This window comes from Triticum aestivum, chromosome 2B, assembly GCF_018294505.1.
Source record: "Triticum aestivum cultivar Chinese Spring chromosome 2B, IWGSC CS RefSeq v2.1, whole genome shotgun sequence".
NCBI lineage: Eukaryota > Viridiplantae > Streptophyta > Magnoliopsida > Poales > Poaceae > Triticum > Triticum aestivum.
In genome coordinates, this window is record NC_057798.1 from 103,451,055 (window position 1) to 103,468,667 (window position 17,613).

Consider the following 17,613-nt stretch of genomic DNA (forward strand, 5'->3'; position numbering starts at 1 on the left):
GAGCTCGGTCCTCTCCGATGTGCTTACCAAGAACTTGATTCTTCCGGCGGTATACGCAGGCAACGCTGTTGGTGTCATCTGGACCGTACAACTCACGGCAAATAGAGCTGTCACTCCTGCCATATTCGCAGATCGGGGAGTAGGCCACCGCTGCCTGCACTGGCCCATCAGTAGCACCCCAAGCAGATGGATGCAGCACCACTTGCTGAATTGCAGCGACCCCATCACCTCATTTGCTGGTGTGGTCACTACAAGGCCATCAACACCCCCTGGATGAACGGGGGCATCAGAAGGCTTGTTGGCTTCACGACCAGCAGCAAGGCCGGCAGTATGCTTGGCCACTCCGGCCCTGATAGCTGCAGCCAGTCGTCCCAGCCCTGGGTTCCTTTTGGCCGCCTAGAAGAGGGGCTTCCCACGCCCATTGCTGCTAGCCCTGGAGTGTTCAGAACAGGCATGCTGATTCCAGACTGTCTTCGACTTTACTTGCTGTTCTGGATTCACCTACACATGAATGTTAGCTATCCCGTGTACTCTGTCCGCTACAACCTCTTCATTGGCCTTGAGGTTCTCCACAGTAGCAACCACCCCTTTCACGACAGCCTTGATCATGGGGTCCGTTGTCGTCCGCTCATCATTGTCGGTGGCCATCAGATTGGTGCCCAACTTTTCTGTCTCCCCTGTTTTCTTCCCGTTTCTATCTTCTGCATTGATCACAAGAGCCTGGGAAGGGAGCCTATCAAACTGGAGGTTGCGCTTGGCACTGCTCACCTCCCCTGGCATATAGAAGCTCATGTGCTCGAACATCTTGTATGGCGAGGCACACTGCTCCGTAGAGAACCGCCCTATCTTCTCCTCTTCTTTTATCAGACATGATTTCTCTCTGTGCCCAATGATGCCACAATAAAAACAAAAATGGGGAACGCGCTCATACTTTACAGGGCATCTTTTAGCATCTTTTCCGTCCTTGCCTTCAATCTTTATCCACCTCCTGAGCGGTTCAACCACCTTGTGCTCGATCCTTGTGTTCTCCTTTTCTAAGTACTCTCATCAACATTTATACACCTTCGGTATTTTTTATATGAATGGACGCTAAAGATTTTGACAAAATTGACAGAGAGAAATAATAAAGGATACAAAGGGAATTACTCTCCTACGATTCTGTAAGTTCAAAATATAATAAAACTGACATGATCTCTTGTACTCTGCTTGCTAATAAATACATGACCAGGTGGCTCGAGAGGGGTGTGTCGAACCACCACGGAAAATTATCTGTGCTGAGGACTGGACGATCTCTCTAAGTTGCTTGACTATTGCCTCTTGTGTATCCCTGTCCCTTGGAAAGAAGCCCCCTACAGGAGGAGGTATAGGGATCATTGCATCACAGCCCTTGCATGGATATTGACCATCTGTCAGAAGAACCGTCTTCAGATCTGGAGCTCGACCCATCACGGTACTTGCAAATAACAAGTGATGCTTCAGTAGGGGCCTAAAACCACCAAACTGAAACTCTTTCAATTGCCACTTCTGACAGCTCGTGAACCCAGGAATCTTCCATGAAGGTTCCACTCTCTGAGCACTAAAACATCTTATTCTTGCTTCATCACCCTCCAGGCATGGATGTTCAAACATCTGCATTCAACCACCAATACAAAAATTATAAGGGGTTATGGTAGGATGTTCAAACATCTGCATTCAACCACAGATGTACAATCATAAAGAGACTACGATGGTGTTTTGAGTCAGATAGACCTGTATACATTCCAACTAAAAGTTTAAAAGAATTGAGTAGAAGTACCTCAACATCAAATGTCTCAACAGATGGAGCAGCTTCGATGAGATTTAATGTCCATAACAGATCAAATTTTGTAAAGATACCATGAATAAACAACTTTCTTAGCTTGTTGAATGCAGTGCAGAGTTGTTTTCTTTCTGGTTGCATCCAGATCTGATGAACAAAACAAATAAAGAAAAAGATAAGTATACAATATTTGTGCATCTGTATATGTTATAAAGGCAAGCTATGCATGCAACATGTTAGCCATTTGCCAAGTAATGGGATGCTTCCAGGCAATTATAAATCTCTACTATATACTTAATTAAAGAAGAATAATGTTCCTCTTTCATACAACCTTGAGTTCCCCCTCCGTCTCTTCGCTCTGATCTTTTTCCTCGTATATATGGTCTTTTCTCCGGTTTTCCTTGAAAACCGTCTTAACTGTCCCACCTTTTATTGACTTACCAAGTAGAAATATGTCTTCTTTGGTAAACCAATAAATTCTTACCAAATAAAATCCTAAAATTTATTTAGGTAGGTAAATCACAGGCAAGATTTGATAAAACATTTACTTACACAATCACATTAATATGGGTTCACAACAACATACTATAATATTTATATCCCACTGCAACGCACCGACAATTATCTACTTATAAATAAAAGCAAATTACTTGGTCAAGGATGAACCAGCAAAGCTAAAACAATCCTAGTGATGGTCCAACATGAAGTTCATACTAATGCATAAACACAATATAATAGATATCTGCTAAAATTACCTTTTCTCCTCGAAAGTTTAAGGTCATAGTGTGTATGTTTGTGGTACCATCTAGAACCTGGCTTAAACTAAAGTCTTGGTGACAGAGAGTTGCATCACATTTGAGATACAATTCCTTGAGTGACGGGACAGAACCAAAACACAAGGGGGCCTCATGAAACAACCAAGCCTGCCAACGGACCCGCTCTAGTTTTGGAAGGCAGAGCACCTCAGCTCTTTTCAATGAGGACAAGTAGACTTCTAGAACTCTGAGATTCGAATGTGGCGCATTGATCTTCCATACAGATAAGTCCCTAGTGTCACAGTGGTCCAGACGAAGGTGCAGCAATTGCTTGCAACAATCAAATAGGAGGTGATTCATGTCGCGTTCGGCGAAGCGAACATTATGTAGATGGAGCCTTGTGAGGCAGCGAAGAACACTAGGGTACTCACTGAAAAATCCATCCACATCCCGAGCTTGCCGTAACATAACCTCGTTTTCGGAGTCCTTGACCTCCTTCTCAGTTAAAATGGAGAGTTCCAAATCTTTTAGCATCTTGCAGTCAATGGCATTGCTAACTAGCAGGCCAATGTCACGCGAGTAGTTGCCCATGAGATAAAGCTTGAGGCATAGTGTTGAGATGGTGTGTTCCCTGCGGGGCTGAGCCAAGAAGCTGCTAGTGGCTCTTGTCAGAGACGCCATTGCTTGATCAGTGTGTGCAGCCCCTGTACATGGGGCACTAAGGAAGTCAGTGACATTAAGTTTGAGATCAGGAAGTAACCACGGCAAGTTTCTCCACCGCGTTGACAGCACGCTAGTCCTTGCTGCCATGTCAAGGTCGACTCTCCCCAAGATAGAGATTAAAATGTCGTCGCTCAACGCGCTGAGCCTATCTTCCTCGCCTTTCTGCAACAAGAATATATATCATCCATGGATACAGTCAGGTCAACATGCAAAGAATAGAAGGTTCTAAGCATAAGTAATCGTTGCATCATCTTTAGCAAGAACACTGCACTTTTGTGATGTGTAAGATCATTTATTTGGAACTTCAGAATATAGGACATATGAACCGTAGGCAGAGCAGCTAGCAAAGAAGAACTTACATGGCGGCGCGCACTATCTAACTCCATGGATAATAACCTCCGAGTCCAGGGAGCCCTGAACATCGCGCTCATCTTTTATTTCGGGAGCTCTGATCTCTATTTATTCAGAGAGGACGAGACGATGGCGATGCTCTAAACCGGTCCGACCAGAATCTGAAGTAGAGAATTTTCAACTTCCATTAGATGAAACCGAATAATAAGGGCCTGTTTGGTTCCAAATAAGTCACCAACTTATATATCGAAAAGTGAAAAAAATGACTTATTTTGCCAAACAGACCCGACTTATAAGTCACCCCAACTTATAAGTCATAAGTTGCTCCACCCCAACTTAAAATTTATAAGTCATCCTCTTTTGCGTGGGTCCCATCACATGCATGATATGGATTGGTGTGGGAAGGTGTGTCAGATGACTTATAAGTCTGGTGACAACCAAACAGGTGTGACTTATAAGTCACTAGTTTTAAGTCTATTGGAACCAAACATGCCCTAACCTCCTCTGAGTCCAGTATGCTTTCCAAAGCGCTCGTTTGTATTTATTCAGACACAAGAGGAGACAAAAGTCAAGGATCCCCGACTTCTCTTTCTGTCTGAGATGAAACCGAATCGTACAGACAGCAGTGATTTATGCTGCGAAAAGGTGCCACAGCACCCGGGAGCCCCGACTCCCGCTTATCTAGTCCGTTCGGCCCTTTCAAGATTCGTGCGGTGGTCTGCAGTGTCAGGTTACTTAACCAGGCAAACAGTGGCGCTACAACGGCACTCCTAGGCTGCAGCAGGCAGGGGTACTAGTACAGTGGCGTATGCCAGAGGGTCAGACGATTAGACATGGGATGCTTGACAGGCCCTGCACTGCATGCTTGCATAGTGATGAGAGTAGTATATCATATGAACTCGGTCACCTAATGTTACTAGCTCGTAAAAGAAAATTGTTACTCACATCCATTCCTATATGAAGATCATAGGGCTAGTCTGGGAAAGTAAGTATAAGAGTAGGGCACGGTCAGCTTTGCCAGTCTTTTTGACCCGTCTAATAGGGTCGCAGGCTGGCTTAGGTGCATATAGGACTTGGCAGTAGGTGCATGTAGACTAGTCTGTATGGCGACATGCATGACAGGTCACTTTTCATGAGTGTGACTCATGCAGCAGGCTTATCCTGCACGGTCGGTTTTGTGATGCAATGTTTGTGAGAGCTCACAGCGGAGTTACTTTTTAATTATATTTATACGACTGTATTTGACCGTGATGGCTCATGGTGTCATCTGCCATATTTTTTAGGTGCAACCAGGCCAGAAAAAGCAGTGCTAGACTAGGCCCAAGGTTGTCTATTTTTTGTCTTTATGCATGCGCTTAATGAGGCACCAGTTCTGCTAATGCATCTGTTAGCTACAGTGTGATGCACAAATCTTGAGGCGCCATATTCTGAATGAATGGCTCAGATAAGGGGGTGCCTAGGCACCCGGGAGCTAAAAATCCACTCTCTTTACGCTGGAGAAGACAGACAATGATTTACGTTGGAGAAGACGGACTATGATTTACGAGTATGTACGGCCGCGTGGTAAATCCACATCCACACATTTGCTATTGCTGGTGGAGGAGGGGATTGCAGCCTGTAAAAATGGGCAAATTTGACAATTTTGACCTTGAGACGAAATTAAATTACAAAATGAACTGTCCGTGAAACTATTTCACGCCGATGACCTTTTTGTGTAGCACCCGCCACACAGGCGCCACACCCTACGGTGCAGCGCCTAACTCGGGGGCGTTGCACATCTGTCCACCGTGGCAGGCCTAGGCCCCGCACCCATCAGTGCAGCGCCTGCGTGCTAGGCACCACACATGTAATGTGCAGCCTAGCCCTCGGGCGCTGCAGTGTGACTTACATCCAGCCGCGGCGGCCCTCTCCTCCCCCACCCACCCCATTGCCACCAGTTACAGAACCAGAAGAAGCCGCGGCAGTGGCCCTCTCCTCTCCCCCTCTCCTCTCCCTCTCCCAAATCCATCAGATCGGACGATTTGGTCCATGGATTCCTTCACCAATCCATCCTAGAAGGTACCCTCCCCCGATCCCCTTCTTTCTATCCATATAATGTATGCTATTTTGAAGATTTCGAGGAACCCTTGTTTGATTTGATTAGATTTGAATGTTGCATGTATTATAATCTTGCATGTACCTAATTTTGCAACCTGTTTAGTTTATTTATTGAAAAGATATGGTTTGGATACATAGGTTGACATGTTATTTTATATGGAAAAGAGATTTGTATTTAATCTTGCATGAAGTAGGCCTAGTTTAGTTTATTTGTGTTGAAATTATATTTGTATTGACAAGAATGCTTTGGATACATATGATTTGAATTTTGCATCTAGTAGGTGTACTTTAGTTTATTTGTACTCAAAAGATACACAGAGTTGACAAGAAAGCTTTTTTTCAAATTGTTAGGAAGGTTTGGCTTCTCGATGCAGCGGGTTATAATGAAAGTGGCCGGTGTTATGAATTTCATGTTTATTTCAAACACAAATGCCCCATATGTAATTTTATGATTTGTTTGTTTGTAGGAGCTTGCACCTCTGAAGCTTCGGTCTCACGGGGTCACCCTTGGGTGGATGCGCTATGATGAGCGGTACACACCATATGTAAGAGAGACATGACTTCTCCCTTTCATTCAGTTGGTCAGCCGGTCGACGCCACCCAACAATGCTGCAGCACTCACCGCGCTTATTGATCATTGGAGGCCGGAGACACAATTTCCATCTTCGGACCGGGGAGATGACCGTGATGCTCCAGGATATTGCTATGATCACCGGTCTTCCTATCGATGGGAATCCTATATGTATGAACATCGATTCTGGTATTGAATGTGCCTATTGAGAAAGTCTTGACCCCCATGATCTAGTTTTTTGTGTGTGAGCAATTTGTGGTACAAAGTGGCGAACCGCTTGTCGGAGAAAGCGAGATAACAATCTTGAAGATCATCGGCCAACTCCTTAAGGCCACATGCCCAAGTTGGAACAAAAGTGCCTCATGCACCATCAATGGTGCAATGGAGCATGCCAGGGAATGTCAATCTCCACCGCGTTAAGAATTCCTGGATGCCGATCCGATATGACACAAATTTCCTTTGAGCGGGTAACACCTTCGTCCTCAAAAAACGCAAAAACCACTCCCAGTTGTCATTGTTCTCCACCTCAACCAAAGCAAATGCCAATGGCAACACCCGATTATTGGCATCACTTGCTATTGCAACCAACAAGGTGCCCTTGTATTGTCCGGTCAAGAATGTGCCATCAATGGCGATGACCGGCCTACAGTGTTCGAAAGCCCTCACTCATTGCTCGAATGCCCAAAATGCACGGCCAAATACTTGGACTTTCCTTCCTTCATGAACCGTTGTTTGGTGCCCATGAGGCTCGACCACATGAACCATGCCCAGGTTTGTCATGGCCATGGCTAACAACAACCTAGGGATTCGGTTGTATGCTTCCTCCCAAGTACCATACAACATCTTAAATGCGGCTTGCTTCGCCTTCCATGCTTTGCCGTACTTCACCTTGTAATGAAAGATGGCTTTCACAAGGTCAATGACATGTTGGACGCTCATTGTTGGAAGTGTGGATATTTTGTTGGAGAGCCTGCAAGCGATGAACTCGGACGTGAGTTGTCTGTGGTCTTGGGACACATTCTTGCCATCCACCCTTTTTCCTCGGCACATGTGAGTTGGCACACAACTCACTACGTGCCAAGTGGGACCTCCTTTCCATGGTCTTGCACGCACAATCCACGGACATATTTCATCTTCACATGCACATGCAACCGTGTAGCGCACATTGACGTCCGAGTTCACCACCTTGTGTGGACGATAATGCGTAACCGAGTAGTTGTCGAGCCACATCTTCAATTCCAAGAAGGTTTCGAACTTAGACCCTTTTGCAATCTGGTTCTTGTCCTCTCCCAAATCACGGTGAGAGCTTGGCCTAACCCCAAGAGATTGTGACGCCCCCAATTCGACCGTACACTAATCATACACGCAAATGTGTATGATCAAGATCAGGGACTCACGGGAAGATATCACAACACAACTCTAGACACAAATTAAAATAATACAAGCTTTATATTACAAGCCAGGGGCCTCGAGGGCTCGAATACATAGCTCAATACACAAAAGTCAGCGGAAGCAACAATATCTGAGTACAGACATAAGATAAACAGGGATGCCTTAAGAAGGCTAGCACAAAAGCAACACGATCGAAGAGGCAAGGCCTCCTGCCTGGGACCTCCTAACTACTCCTGGTCGTCGGCGGCCTCCACGTAGTAGCTCCATCCGCGGTGGCATCTGGCTTCGAGGATCCACCATATGGTTGCAACAACCGGAAAGAAGAAAGAAGGGGGAAAAGGGGTAGCAAAGCAACCGTGAGTACTCATCCAAAGTACTCGCAAGCATCAGATCTATACTAAGTATGCATTGGTATCAAATGCAAGGTTTGTATCTATGGACTGAACTACAGAATGCCAGAATAGAGGGGGAAGGCCTAGCCTATCAAAGACTAGCATCTTCACACAGCTCCGAGCATCTTGCACCATGTAGAAGAGTAAAGAATATCATTTTAATATTTAGCAAACTTTTTGTAGCAACAATGCCCAGAGATCCTTCGTCGACTCCCTGCGAGAAAGCAATCCCGGAGCCACATATCCATCACATATCTCAAGTATCCATTTCTAGTTATATAAGATCAGGCTATAAGTCTGAACGTCCATTACCGCTAACATGGTATTCGAATATATATCTTCCCTGCAGGGGTGCACCATGTTACCCAACACGCTTGATCACTCTGGCCTGACACACTTTTCTAGGTCAATGCCCGCCCTCGGAAGATCAACACGTCGCAGCCCTACCTAGGCTCAGCAGAGAGGTCCGCGCTGGTCTACATCCTAAGAACTCCGGGATCTCGGGCCCATCGCCCGCAGCACTTCGGGTCGTTGTGTGCAGGGTGGATACTAGCACTGCCTCGGATGCCCAGCATGATCCGACCGTGCCACTATGCTGAATTGGACGTCCGACAAAGGTTCGGCTGATACTGCGACGTCAAGGCCCATATCTATTCTCGCGTGGTGGTTACTGCGTAAAGGCCAGAGGCCAACTCAGAACAAATACCCAAACCTGTTAGTTCATTGGGGGCTCACGGAAACGAGCAGAGACTCACGATAAGGTGACCCCGTCGCCCCATCTCATGGACTTACAGCAAGGGCCCAGACTGCCCGGCCGTGCCACGTTGAAAACTCGCGGGTGCTCTACGGGCCCACTCGATTTTCACATCAAATCGCGGGTACCCCTCAGGGCCGACCTGACTTCAACAATGGTCTCAAGTAAAGTCAAGGTAACCGTGTGTCCAAACATCAAGGGGAAAACCCGAGGAATCACCCACGGAGGATTCCACTCGATGTAATCATCAAGGTGAACGTAAGAGGATCCACCCTCGAGGTTCACACTTGAGGTGTTGCACGATAGAGCCGTATCGGGAATGGTGAAAGAGGAACCACCCTCGTCAACCACGACCGAATAGCTATACTATAGAGATCTCATCAAGGGTGATGTATGAGGTTCCACCCTCATCACTCGATGGTAACTCTGCAGAGTCGAGCAACAAAAAGGGGCGTGATGTGATCTGAGGTGTCAGGCTCTGGTCCTCGATCACGATGATCGAGTCATCAAAGATGAAGTAGGGGCAACAAGGACAAGTGGGGGGGGGGTCACTGATGGATCACTAGCCAACCTATACTAAGCAGTTTAGGGTAAGCAGGTAAGGTACAACAGTAGGTACAAAAGCAGGCTATGCATCAGAATAGGAGCAATCAATAATAGTAGCAAAATATAATGCAAGCATGCGAGAATGGAATGGGCGATATCAGGATGATCAAAGAGGGGGCTTGCCTGGTTGCTCAGACAAGGAGGGTCGTCGTCGACGTAGTCGATCACAGGGGCATCAGCACCGGTCTCGGGGTCTATCAAAGAGAAGAGGGGGAAGAAATAGTAAATACACGCAAGCATATGCATAACATGACAACAAGCGATACTAGAGGTGTTCTAACGCAGTGCTAGGCGATACTGGCAAAGGGGGAAAACACATCCGGGAAAGTATTCCCGGTTCCGAACATTTGTCAGACAAATGAACCGGAGGGGAAAGGCTGGAGGTTTGGTATGCTAGGGATGTGTGGCGTACAAACGGATCGCATATTCGGATTCGTCTCGTCGTTCTGAGCAACTTTCATGTAGAAAACATTTTCATCCGAGCTACGGTTTATTTTATATGATTTTTCAAAGATTTAAACAATATTCTGGAATTACTATTAATTGTAAATAAAGGATAAATTGCTAGGCGCACCCAACACAGGGTACACAAAAGTGCACCCAATGGCTGACAGGTGGGCCAGGGGGTCCTAGTTGACTAGTCAACATTTGACTGGTCAACAGGGGTGCCCCCCTACCATACACTGTTTAGTCTAGTCTAAAATGTTAGTTAACCAAACTAGGTGATTAGTCTAATTAAGTTTAATTAAGTAAGTTAATTAAGAATTTAACTAACTAATTAATTATTTTTATAATATTTTTTTACATTTCTTTTAAAAAACAGGGGCATGGGGCCCCGCTGTCATAAACCCAGGAGCCTAGCGGGCGAAGGGCGTCACGGGGCGGGCATGGACGCCCGCCCGAACGGCCACGACAGAGGCGAGCGCCAGGGCGCTGGCGCAGTGCCGGCGCTGGACGCTGGAAGTGGCCGCGAGGATTGCCGGCGACGTGGTGGGGCGACAGAGGAGGCGGCGCGAGGTGAGCAGGCGCCGCGCGGGGGCAGGGGCGAGGCCAGGTGCGGTGGTGTGGGGCCTACAGTGGCCAGAGGCGGGAATGGCCATGAAGGTGCGACAGAGGGGGCGGCGTCGAGCGCGGCAGAAGGTAGCAGCGGGGCGTGTGGGTCGACGGCCAGCGCGTAGTGGGGCGAGGACGCGACCGCAGCCACGGCGAGCGGAGGCGGGCGCTAGGAGCGGCGGGGTGAAGGCGGAGACGGTCGCGGGGCGAGGCGCGAGCGGGCGCGGGCTCGCGCGTGCATGCGTGGCGCTTAGGCGCGGCGAGACCAAGGCGCTAGCGTGGGAGGCAAGTCCGGCGGGCGCGTGCGCGACCTAGCGAGACCAGGCGCCGGTGGCTACGTTGACGAGGTCGGAAGGGGGACAGGGGATGACGCGTTCGACGCAGGAGCTCACCGCGTGAGCGTGGGGTCTAGGCAGAGGGCTCGGGGAGGTTTGGGGAGGTCCGGCGATGGAGAGGCGAGGCGGGGCGGTCCGGCGAGGGCAACTCCAGGTGGTGGACGGCGGGACGAAGCAGGCGGCGGGGCACCAGAGACGGTGCGGTGTCGGGCGGCGCCACGCGGAAGGAGACGAAGAGGCGGGTGCCAGCAAGGGGAGGGGTGGCCGGAGGCGCCGGCCGGTGACGTCATGACGGAGGGGTTGGGGGTCCTTTGCCCCAATCCAGACGGGGGAAGGGAGAGAGGTGTGGGGGGAGCAAGTGGGGAGGAGTGGGGATTAGGAGAGGTTAGGGTTTCGGGTGGCAAGGGGGGCATATAGGCCAGGGAGGTGCGGGGTGGGCCGGCCTGGTTGGTCCAAGGCCATCTGGGCCGAGGCCCACGGGGAGAGGGGGCCTCTCTCCTTTTCCTTTTTTCTTTTGTAACCTTCTCCACGTTTTGTATTTTTAAAATAATCTTGAATAAGTTTTGTTGACTCCAAAACTTGTCACATAAATAGTAGACAATGTTTTGAGCTAGCACCCAAGATTTCAAGTGGTTTGGAAAAACATAAACACTTGTTTATTTGAGGAAGGCTACTTTAGTTGTTGTTGGACAACTTTCGATATCACTAGGGATTAACTGGTGAGTCAAATGATGTTGGTTTCTTCACGACGATTATTTAGTGAAAAATTGCAACATCTCAAACATATTTGTTTTCACGTTTGACAAATTTGAATCTTTGACTTTAACCTTGGATTTGAATTAGAATGGTGACTTGGATCAAGTGAGGATTAGCAACAGTAATGTGATGATATGGCACCATTAACAGGGGATTACTGTAGCTTAATTATCCGGACGTCACAATTCTCCTCCACTATAAGAAATCTCGTCCCGAGATTTAAGGGGTAGAGTATGGGGGAAAGACTCGGAAAGGATGAAGCTCAACACAAGATATGTAGCTGTGGCTATCTCGACGAACGTGGCATAGAGGCATCTCTCGAGTTAAAATTCAAGAAAGTCATCGAGAGCAAGGTAAAGAGGAGCAATAAGAAGCTTCAACCGGGTAGGCAATCGTTCGATGTCTGAAACAGAGGGTTAAAGGGGTTCAAAGCATCGAGAATAAGTATTGCAGCTGATACCAGAACAAATCACAAGAAGGTGGCTCATTAATTACATACGAAACCAAGCGTGAGGAACAATTTTGGAAGACAGAGATGTACAGGAGAGTCAGGTTTCGATGCTGTGGAACTGTGGGTTATGGGCCCACCATGTGGGTTAAAAGCAAGAAGGCGTTACATTTTGCACGGTCATGATAGCAAGGCAGGTCAGAGGGCAACCTGTCAGTTATGTTGGCAACAATGTTGGTACCAAGGGCGAGGGACGAAGAGAACCATTTTCCTGCTCGTTGAGACGAGGCAGACCAATAGGCAAAGTTCTCGTCCATCGGTGGCTACCAGAATGTCATCAACAATAGTAACAAGGTCTTATAGATAGAGCTTCTACACCGAGGTGTTTACATAAGCATGGAATTATCACTGCTCAGATAAGATAGGTTACAAGAAAGATTAAACAAAACAATGGAAAGGAAAGCGTAGACTGTTATCTGTATTCTCGAGTGTCTAACAACTCCGGACCAGTGAAAATTTTGAATCAGCGAGAAATAATAGTTGATCAAGAACTCATAAGAAGTTATGTAGTTTCGTGATATTCTCAAGATACCAGAGGATAATAGCCGAAGGTATATCAATGTAGAGGTTGAACAGGTGAAACGATCTTGAGAAGACAAGTACTTTAACTTGTCCGATAAATGGATCAAACAAGAACAATATGATCGGAACCACGATTGCAAAGTACCAAACATGGATACGAGATGAACTTATTGCAAGGGGGCTATTATTATAACAAGAAGCTTCCATGTTAAGCTCCACATCAGGTCCATGGGCATGAACACAAGGCTCAAGGTCGATTCCCACTTCTCTAATGCACAACTTTTCATTTACTCCTCGTCTTTGACAAAGTTGTAGAATTGAAAATTTATCCAAAGAAACGCCAGTAGATATAACCTACATAATCTTCGGGTTCACACAGTTTAGGTAAGCCATAGATCCAACCCATATGGGCATCTTAGGAACATATACCACAACTTCACGAGTAAATAAAGCCCGAAAGAAGGGTATGTTTTACAAGAACGGGGGATACAATTTACCAAAGGCATTATGTATCTGAGGGAAGGTTCACAAGGTTATTGAATATGAAGGATGCTGTCGGATAAAATCCACAAAGGATCTGGTGGTCCACAAGGGATCTGATGTGAGCAACGGTACTCAACCAGAAGAAGAAAGAATGCAAGGAGGTCAGACTATAGAAGCAACTGACTAATTCAGAGTTCAAAATGCAAAGCAATTATGATTCCCAAGTCAATGGATCAGAAGCAAACACTCTGATCAAGAATGGTAAGTTGAATAGACTTAGGGAACAACCGATGGCAATCTGATTGACTGAGAACCAACTCATGTTCAGGAAGACGTTTGAGCTGGAATGATAATTTATAAGGACCAACTGATGATTGTGACTACTCACAAACATATCAAATCGAAAGACTCAAAGTAATAATGAGAAAGGACATCAATGGATACATCTAGGCATATGGAATTAACCAGAGTGTAGGAATGTAAGACCTTATAGAGCAATAGGCAACCGAGGTCCTCGAAAGCTCGGATTGTATTACAAAGCATCTTATGGAGCATAAGAATAAATGGGGATGAATGGATACTCAATAAGAGTGAGTAATTACCCGTAGGGATATTCATGCGGCAAGGAACTGCAGGGCAGTAAACATAAAGAATTCTCGGCACATCGAAGAATATTTCAGGACATCTTGTAATAACAAGAGCAACTGGGGATGAAGGTATGAACGACAACATAGGTAGTTACGCATAAGGATTTATCGGTGGTAGGGATTCTAACGGCGAAGGGCAGAAGGGTCTCGGTAAAACATCAGAGAGTATTTTCAGAATCTTCTGGTGCACTGAGGGAGTCCCGGACTAGTGGGTGTCCGGATAGCCGAACTACCATCATCGGCTGGACTCCAAGACTATGAAGATACAAGATTGAAGACTTCGTCCCGTGTCCGGATGGGACTTTCCTTGGCGTGGAAGGCAAGCTTGGCAATACGGATATGTAGATCTCCTACCATTGTAACCGACTCTGTGTAACCCTAGCCCTCTCCGGTGTCTATATAAACCGGATGGCTTTAGTCCATAGGACGAACAACAATCATACCATAGGCTAGCTTTTAGGGTTTAGCCTCCTTGATCTCGTGGTAGATCTACTCTTGTAACCCACATCATCAATATTAATCAAGCAGGACGTAGGGTTTTACCTCCATCAAGAGGGCCCGAACCTGGGTAAAAACATCGTGTCCCTCGTCTCCTGTTACCATCCGCCTAGACGCACAGTTTGGGACCCCCTACCCGAGATCCGCCGGTTTTGACACCGACATTGGTGCTTTCATTGAGAGTTCCTCTGTGTCGTCACCGATAGGCTCGATGGCTTCTTCGACCATCATCAACGACGCAGTCCAGGGTGAGACTTTTCTCCCCGGACATACCTTCGTATTCGGCGGCTTCACACTGCGGGCCAATTCGCTTGGCGATCTGGAGCAGATCAAAAGCTACGCCCCTGGCCGTCACGTCAGATTTGGAAGTTTGAACTTCACGGCTGACATCCGCGGGGACTTGATCCTCGATGGATTCGAGCCACAGCCGAGCGTGCCGCACTGTCACGATGGGCATGATTTAGCTCTGCAGTCGGACAGTACCCTGGAGGCCGCACTCGAAACCACTCCGATCTTCATTTCGGAGCCAGCTCCACAGATCGAGGATGGATGCCTAGACACCGCCTCGGGGGCTGCAACCTCTACGGCGATAGAGCCGAACACCGATCTTGTCCCCCATGAAGCTCGTGACTCCGAGGTGCCGGACTCCTTGCCGGACTCCGGACCTCCCGCGCCCCCTCCAGTCGAATCCAATTGGGCGCCGATCATGGAGTTCACCGCGGCGGACATCTTTCAACGCTCACCTTTTGGCGACATCTTGAGTTCGCTAAAGTACCTCTCGTTATCAGGAGAGGCCTGGCCAGACTACGGCCAGGACGGTTGGGATGCGGACGACGAAGAAATTCAAAGCCCACCCACCACCCACTTGGTAGCCACTGTCGACGATCTAACCGACATGCTAGATTACGACTCCGAGGACATCGACAGTATGGACGACGATGCCGGAGACGACCAAGAACCAGCGCCCACCGGGCACTGGAAAGCCACCTCTTCATACGACATATACATGGTGGATATCCCAAAGGATGGGAACGGCGAAGGAATAGCGGAGGATGACCCCTCCAAGAAACAGCCCAAGCGCCGGCGTCAGCGGCGCTGCTCTAAATCCCGCCATAGCAAGAATGAGGATTCTGGCACCGGAGACAATAATACACCGGATAGCGCCGAAGACAACCCACTCCAGCAAGATCCATCACAGGAGGAGGGGAACGCTAGCCCTCATGAGAGAGCGGCCGAAGAAGAGGTAGAGGACTATATGCCTCCCTCCGGAGACGAGGCAAGCCTCGACGACGATGAATTCGTCGTACCTGAGGATCCCGTCGAACAGGAGCGTTTCAAACGCAGGCTTATGGCCACGGCAAACAACCTCAAGAGAAAGCAGCAGTAGCTTAGAGCTGATCAAGATCTGCTAGCCGACAAATGGACCGAAGTCCTCGCGGCCGAAGAGCATGAACTCGAACGCCCCTCCAAAAGCTACCCCAAACGTAAGCTGCTCCCCCGATTAGAGGTGGAGGTATATGATCCCGCTTCAACAGGAGACAATACGGCTGATCGACCACCCCGTGGTCGCGACAGAGAGGCCTCAAGGCCCTTCACTAGACCCGTACCCCGGCATCGCTCGAAAAGCACAAGGCCACAGGGGAACACTCCGGACCTGCAAGACATATTGGAGGATAAGGCAAGACAATCAAGATCGATCTATGGATCACGTGGGCGCCCCACTATACGTGACAATCACCGTCACCCCGGACATAGTAAGTCCGGCCGGGCCGAACACGACAGACAAAGCTCTTTTGAGCTCCGTCGCGATATCGCCCAGTACAGAGGCGCCGCACACCCACTGTGCTTCACAGATGAGGTGATGGATCATCAAATCCCAGAAGGGTTTAAACCCGTCAATATTGTGCCATCTTATGATGGCACAACAGACCCCGCGGTCTGGATCGAGGACTATCTCCTCCACATCCACATGGCCCGCGGAGACGATCTCCACGCCATCAAATATCTCCAACTCAAACTTAAAGGACCAGCCCGACACTGGCTTAATAGCTTGCCAACAGAGTCAATCGGGAGTTGGGAGGACCTGGAAGCCGCATTCCTCGATAACTTCCAAGGCACGTACGTGCGACCACCAGATGCAGATGACCTCAGCCACATAATACAGCAGCCAGACGAATCGGCCAGACAATTCTGGACACGGTTCTTAACCAAGAAAAACCAAATCATCGACTGTCCGGATGCCGAGGCCCTCGCGGCCTTCAAACATAACATCCGCGACGAGTGGCTTGCCCGGCACCTGAGACAGGAAAAGCCGAAATCCATGGCAGCCCTTACATCACTCATGACCCGCTTCTGTGCGGGTGAGGACAACTGGCTAGCATGCAGCAACAACCTCAACAAAAATTCTAGCAGTCCGGATATCAAGGACCGTAGTGGCAGGTCGCGTCGCAACAAAAACAAACACCGCATTAACGGTGATAACAGTGAGGATACGACAGTCAATGCCGGATTCAGAGGCTCTAAACCCGGTCAACGAAAAAAGCCATTTAAAAGAACAACTCAGGGTCCGTCCAATTTGGACCGAATTCTCGACCGCTTGTGCCAGATACATGGCACCCCTGGAAAGCCAGCTAACCACACCAGTAGGGACTGTTGGGTGTTCAAGCAGGCAGGCAAGTTAATTGCCGAAAACAGCGACAAGGGGCTACATAGCGACGACGAGGAAGAGACCCGACCGCCGAACAATAGAGGACAGAAGGATTTCCCCCCACAGGTGCGGACGATGAACATGATATACGCCACGCACATACCCAAAAGGGAGCGGAAGCGTGCACTCAGGGATGTATACGCGATGGAGCCAGTTGCCCCGAAGTTCAATCCATGGTCCTCTTGCCCGATCACCTTTGACCGAAGGGACCACCCCACCAGCATTCGCCATGGTGGGTTCGCTGCATTGGTTCTAGACCCAATCGTCGATGGATTTCATCTCACTAGAGTCCTGATGGACGGCGGTAGCAGCCTAAACCTGCTTTATCAGGACACAGTGCGCAAAATGGGCATAGACCCCTCAAGGATTAAACCTACCAAGATGACCTTCAAAGGCGTCATACCAGGTGTAGAAGCCAATTGTACAGGCTCAGTTACACTGGAAGTGGTCTTCGGATCCCCGGATAACTTCCGAAGCAAGGAGTTAATCTTCGACATAGTCCCGTTCCGCAGCGGCTATCATGCCTTGCTCGGACGTACCGCGTTCGCAAAGTTCAACGCGGTGCCGCACTACGCATACCTCAAGCTCAAGATGCCAGGCCCTAGAGGAGTCATCACGGTCAACGGAAACACCGAACGCTCTCTCCGAACGAAGGAACATACAGC

The 17,613-nt window shown here is 48.4% G+C and overlaps 1 protein-coding gene and 1 long non-coding RNA gene across 2 annotated transcripts; both read right to left on the minus strand.

The window, feature by feature from the left end:
* Positions 1-1,102: 1,102 nt before the first annotated feature.
* On the minus strand, positions 1,103-2,391 carry LOC123040653 (uncharacterized). Its single transcript, XR_006418221.1, has 3 exons — positions 2,130-2,391; positions 1,876-1,945; positions 1,103-1,629 (listed from the first exon to the last, which is right to left on the minus strand). It is a non-coding gene; the product is annotated as an uncharacterized lncRNA (long non-coding RNA).
* Positions 2,392-2,511: 120 nt separating this feature from the next.
* Positions 2,512-3,707, minus strand: LOC123040654 (putative F-box/FBD/LRR-repeat protein At2g05300). Its single transcript, XM_044463436.1, has 2 exons — positions 3,636-3,707; positions 2,512-3,438 (listed from the first exon to the last, which is right to left on the minus strand). The coding sequence occupies exons 1-2, from the start codon at positions 3,705-3,707 to the stop codon at positions 2,512-2,514; spliced, it is 999 nt and encodes a 332-aa protein (XP_044319371.1).
* Positions 3,708-17,613: the final 13,906 nt, after the last annotated feature.

Coding starts and splice junctions, on each gene's coding strand:
- LOC123040654 (XM_044463436.1), bottom strand. CDS start 3,707: ATGAGCGCGATGTTCAGGGCTCCCTGGACTCGGAGGTTATTATCCATG. Junction 3,439..3,635: donor TAGATAGTGCGCGCCGCCAT/GTAAGTTCTTCT, acceptor TTCTTGTTGCAG/AAAGGCGAGGAAGATAGGCT.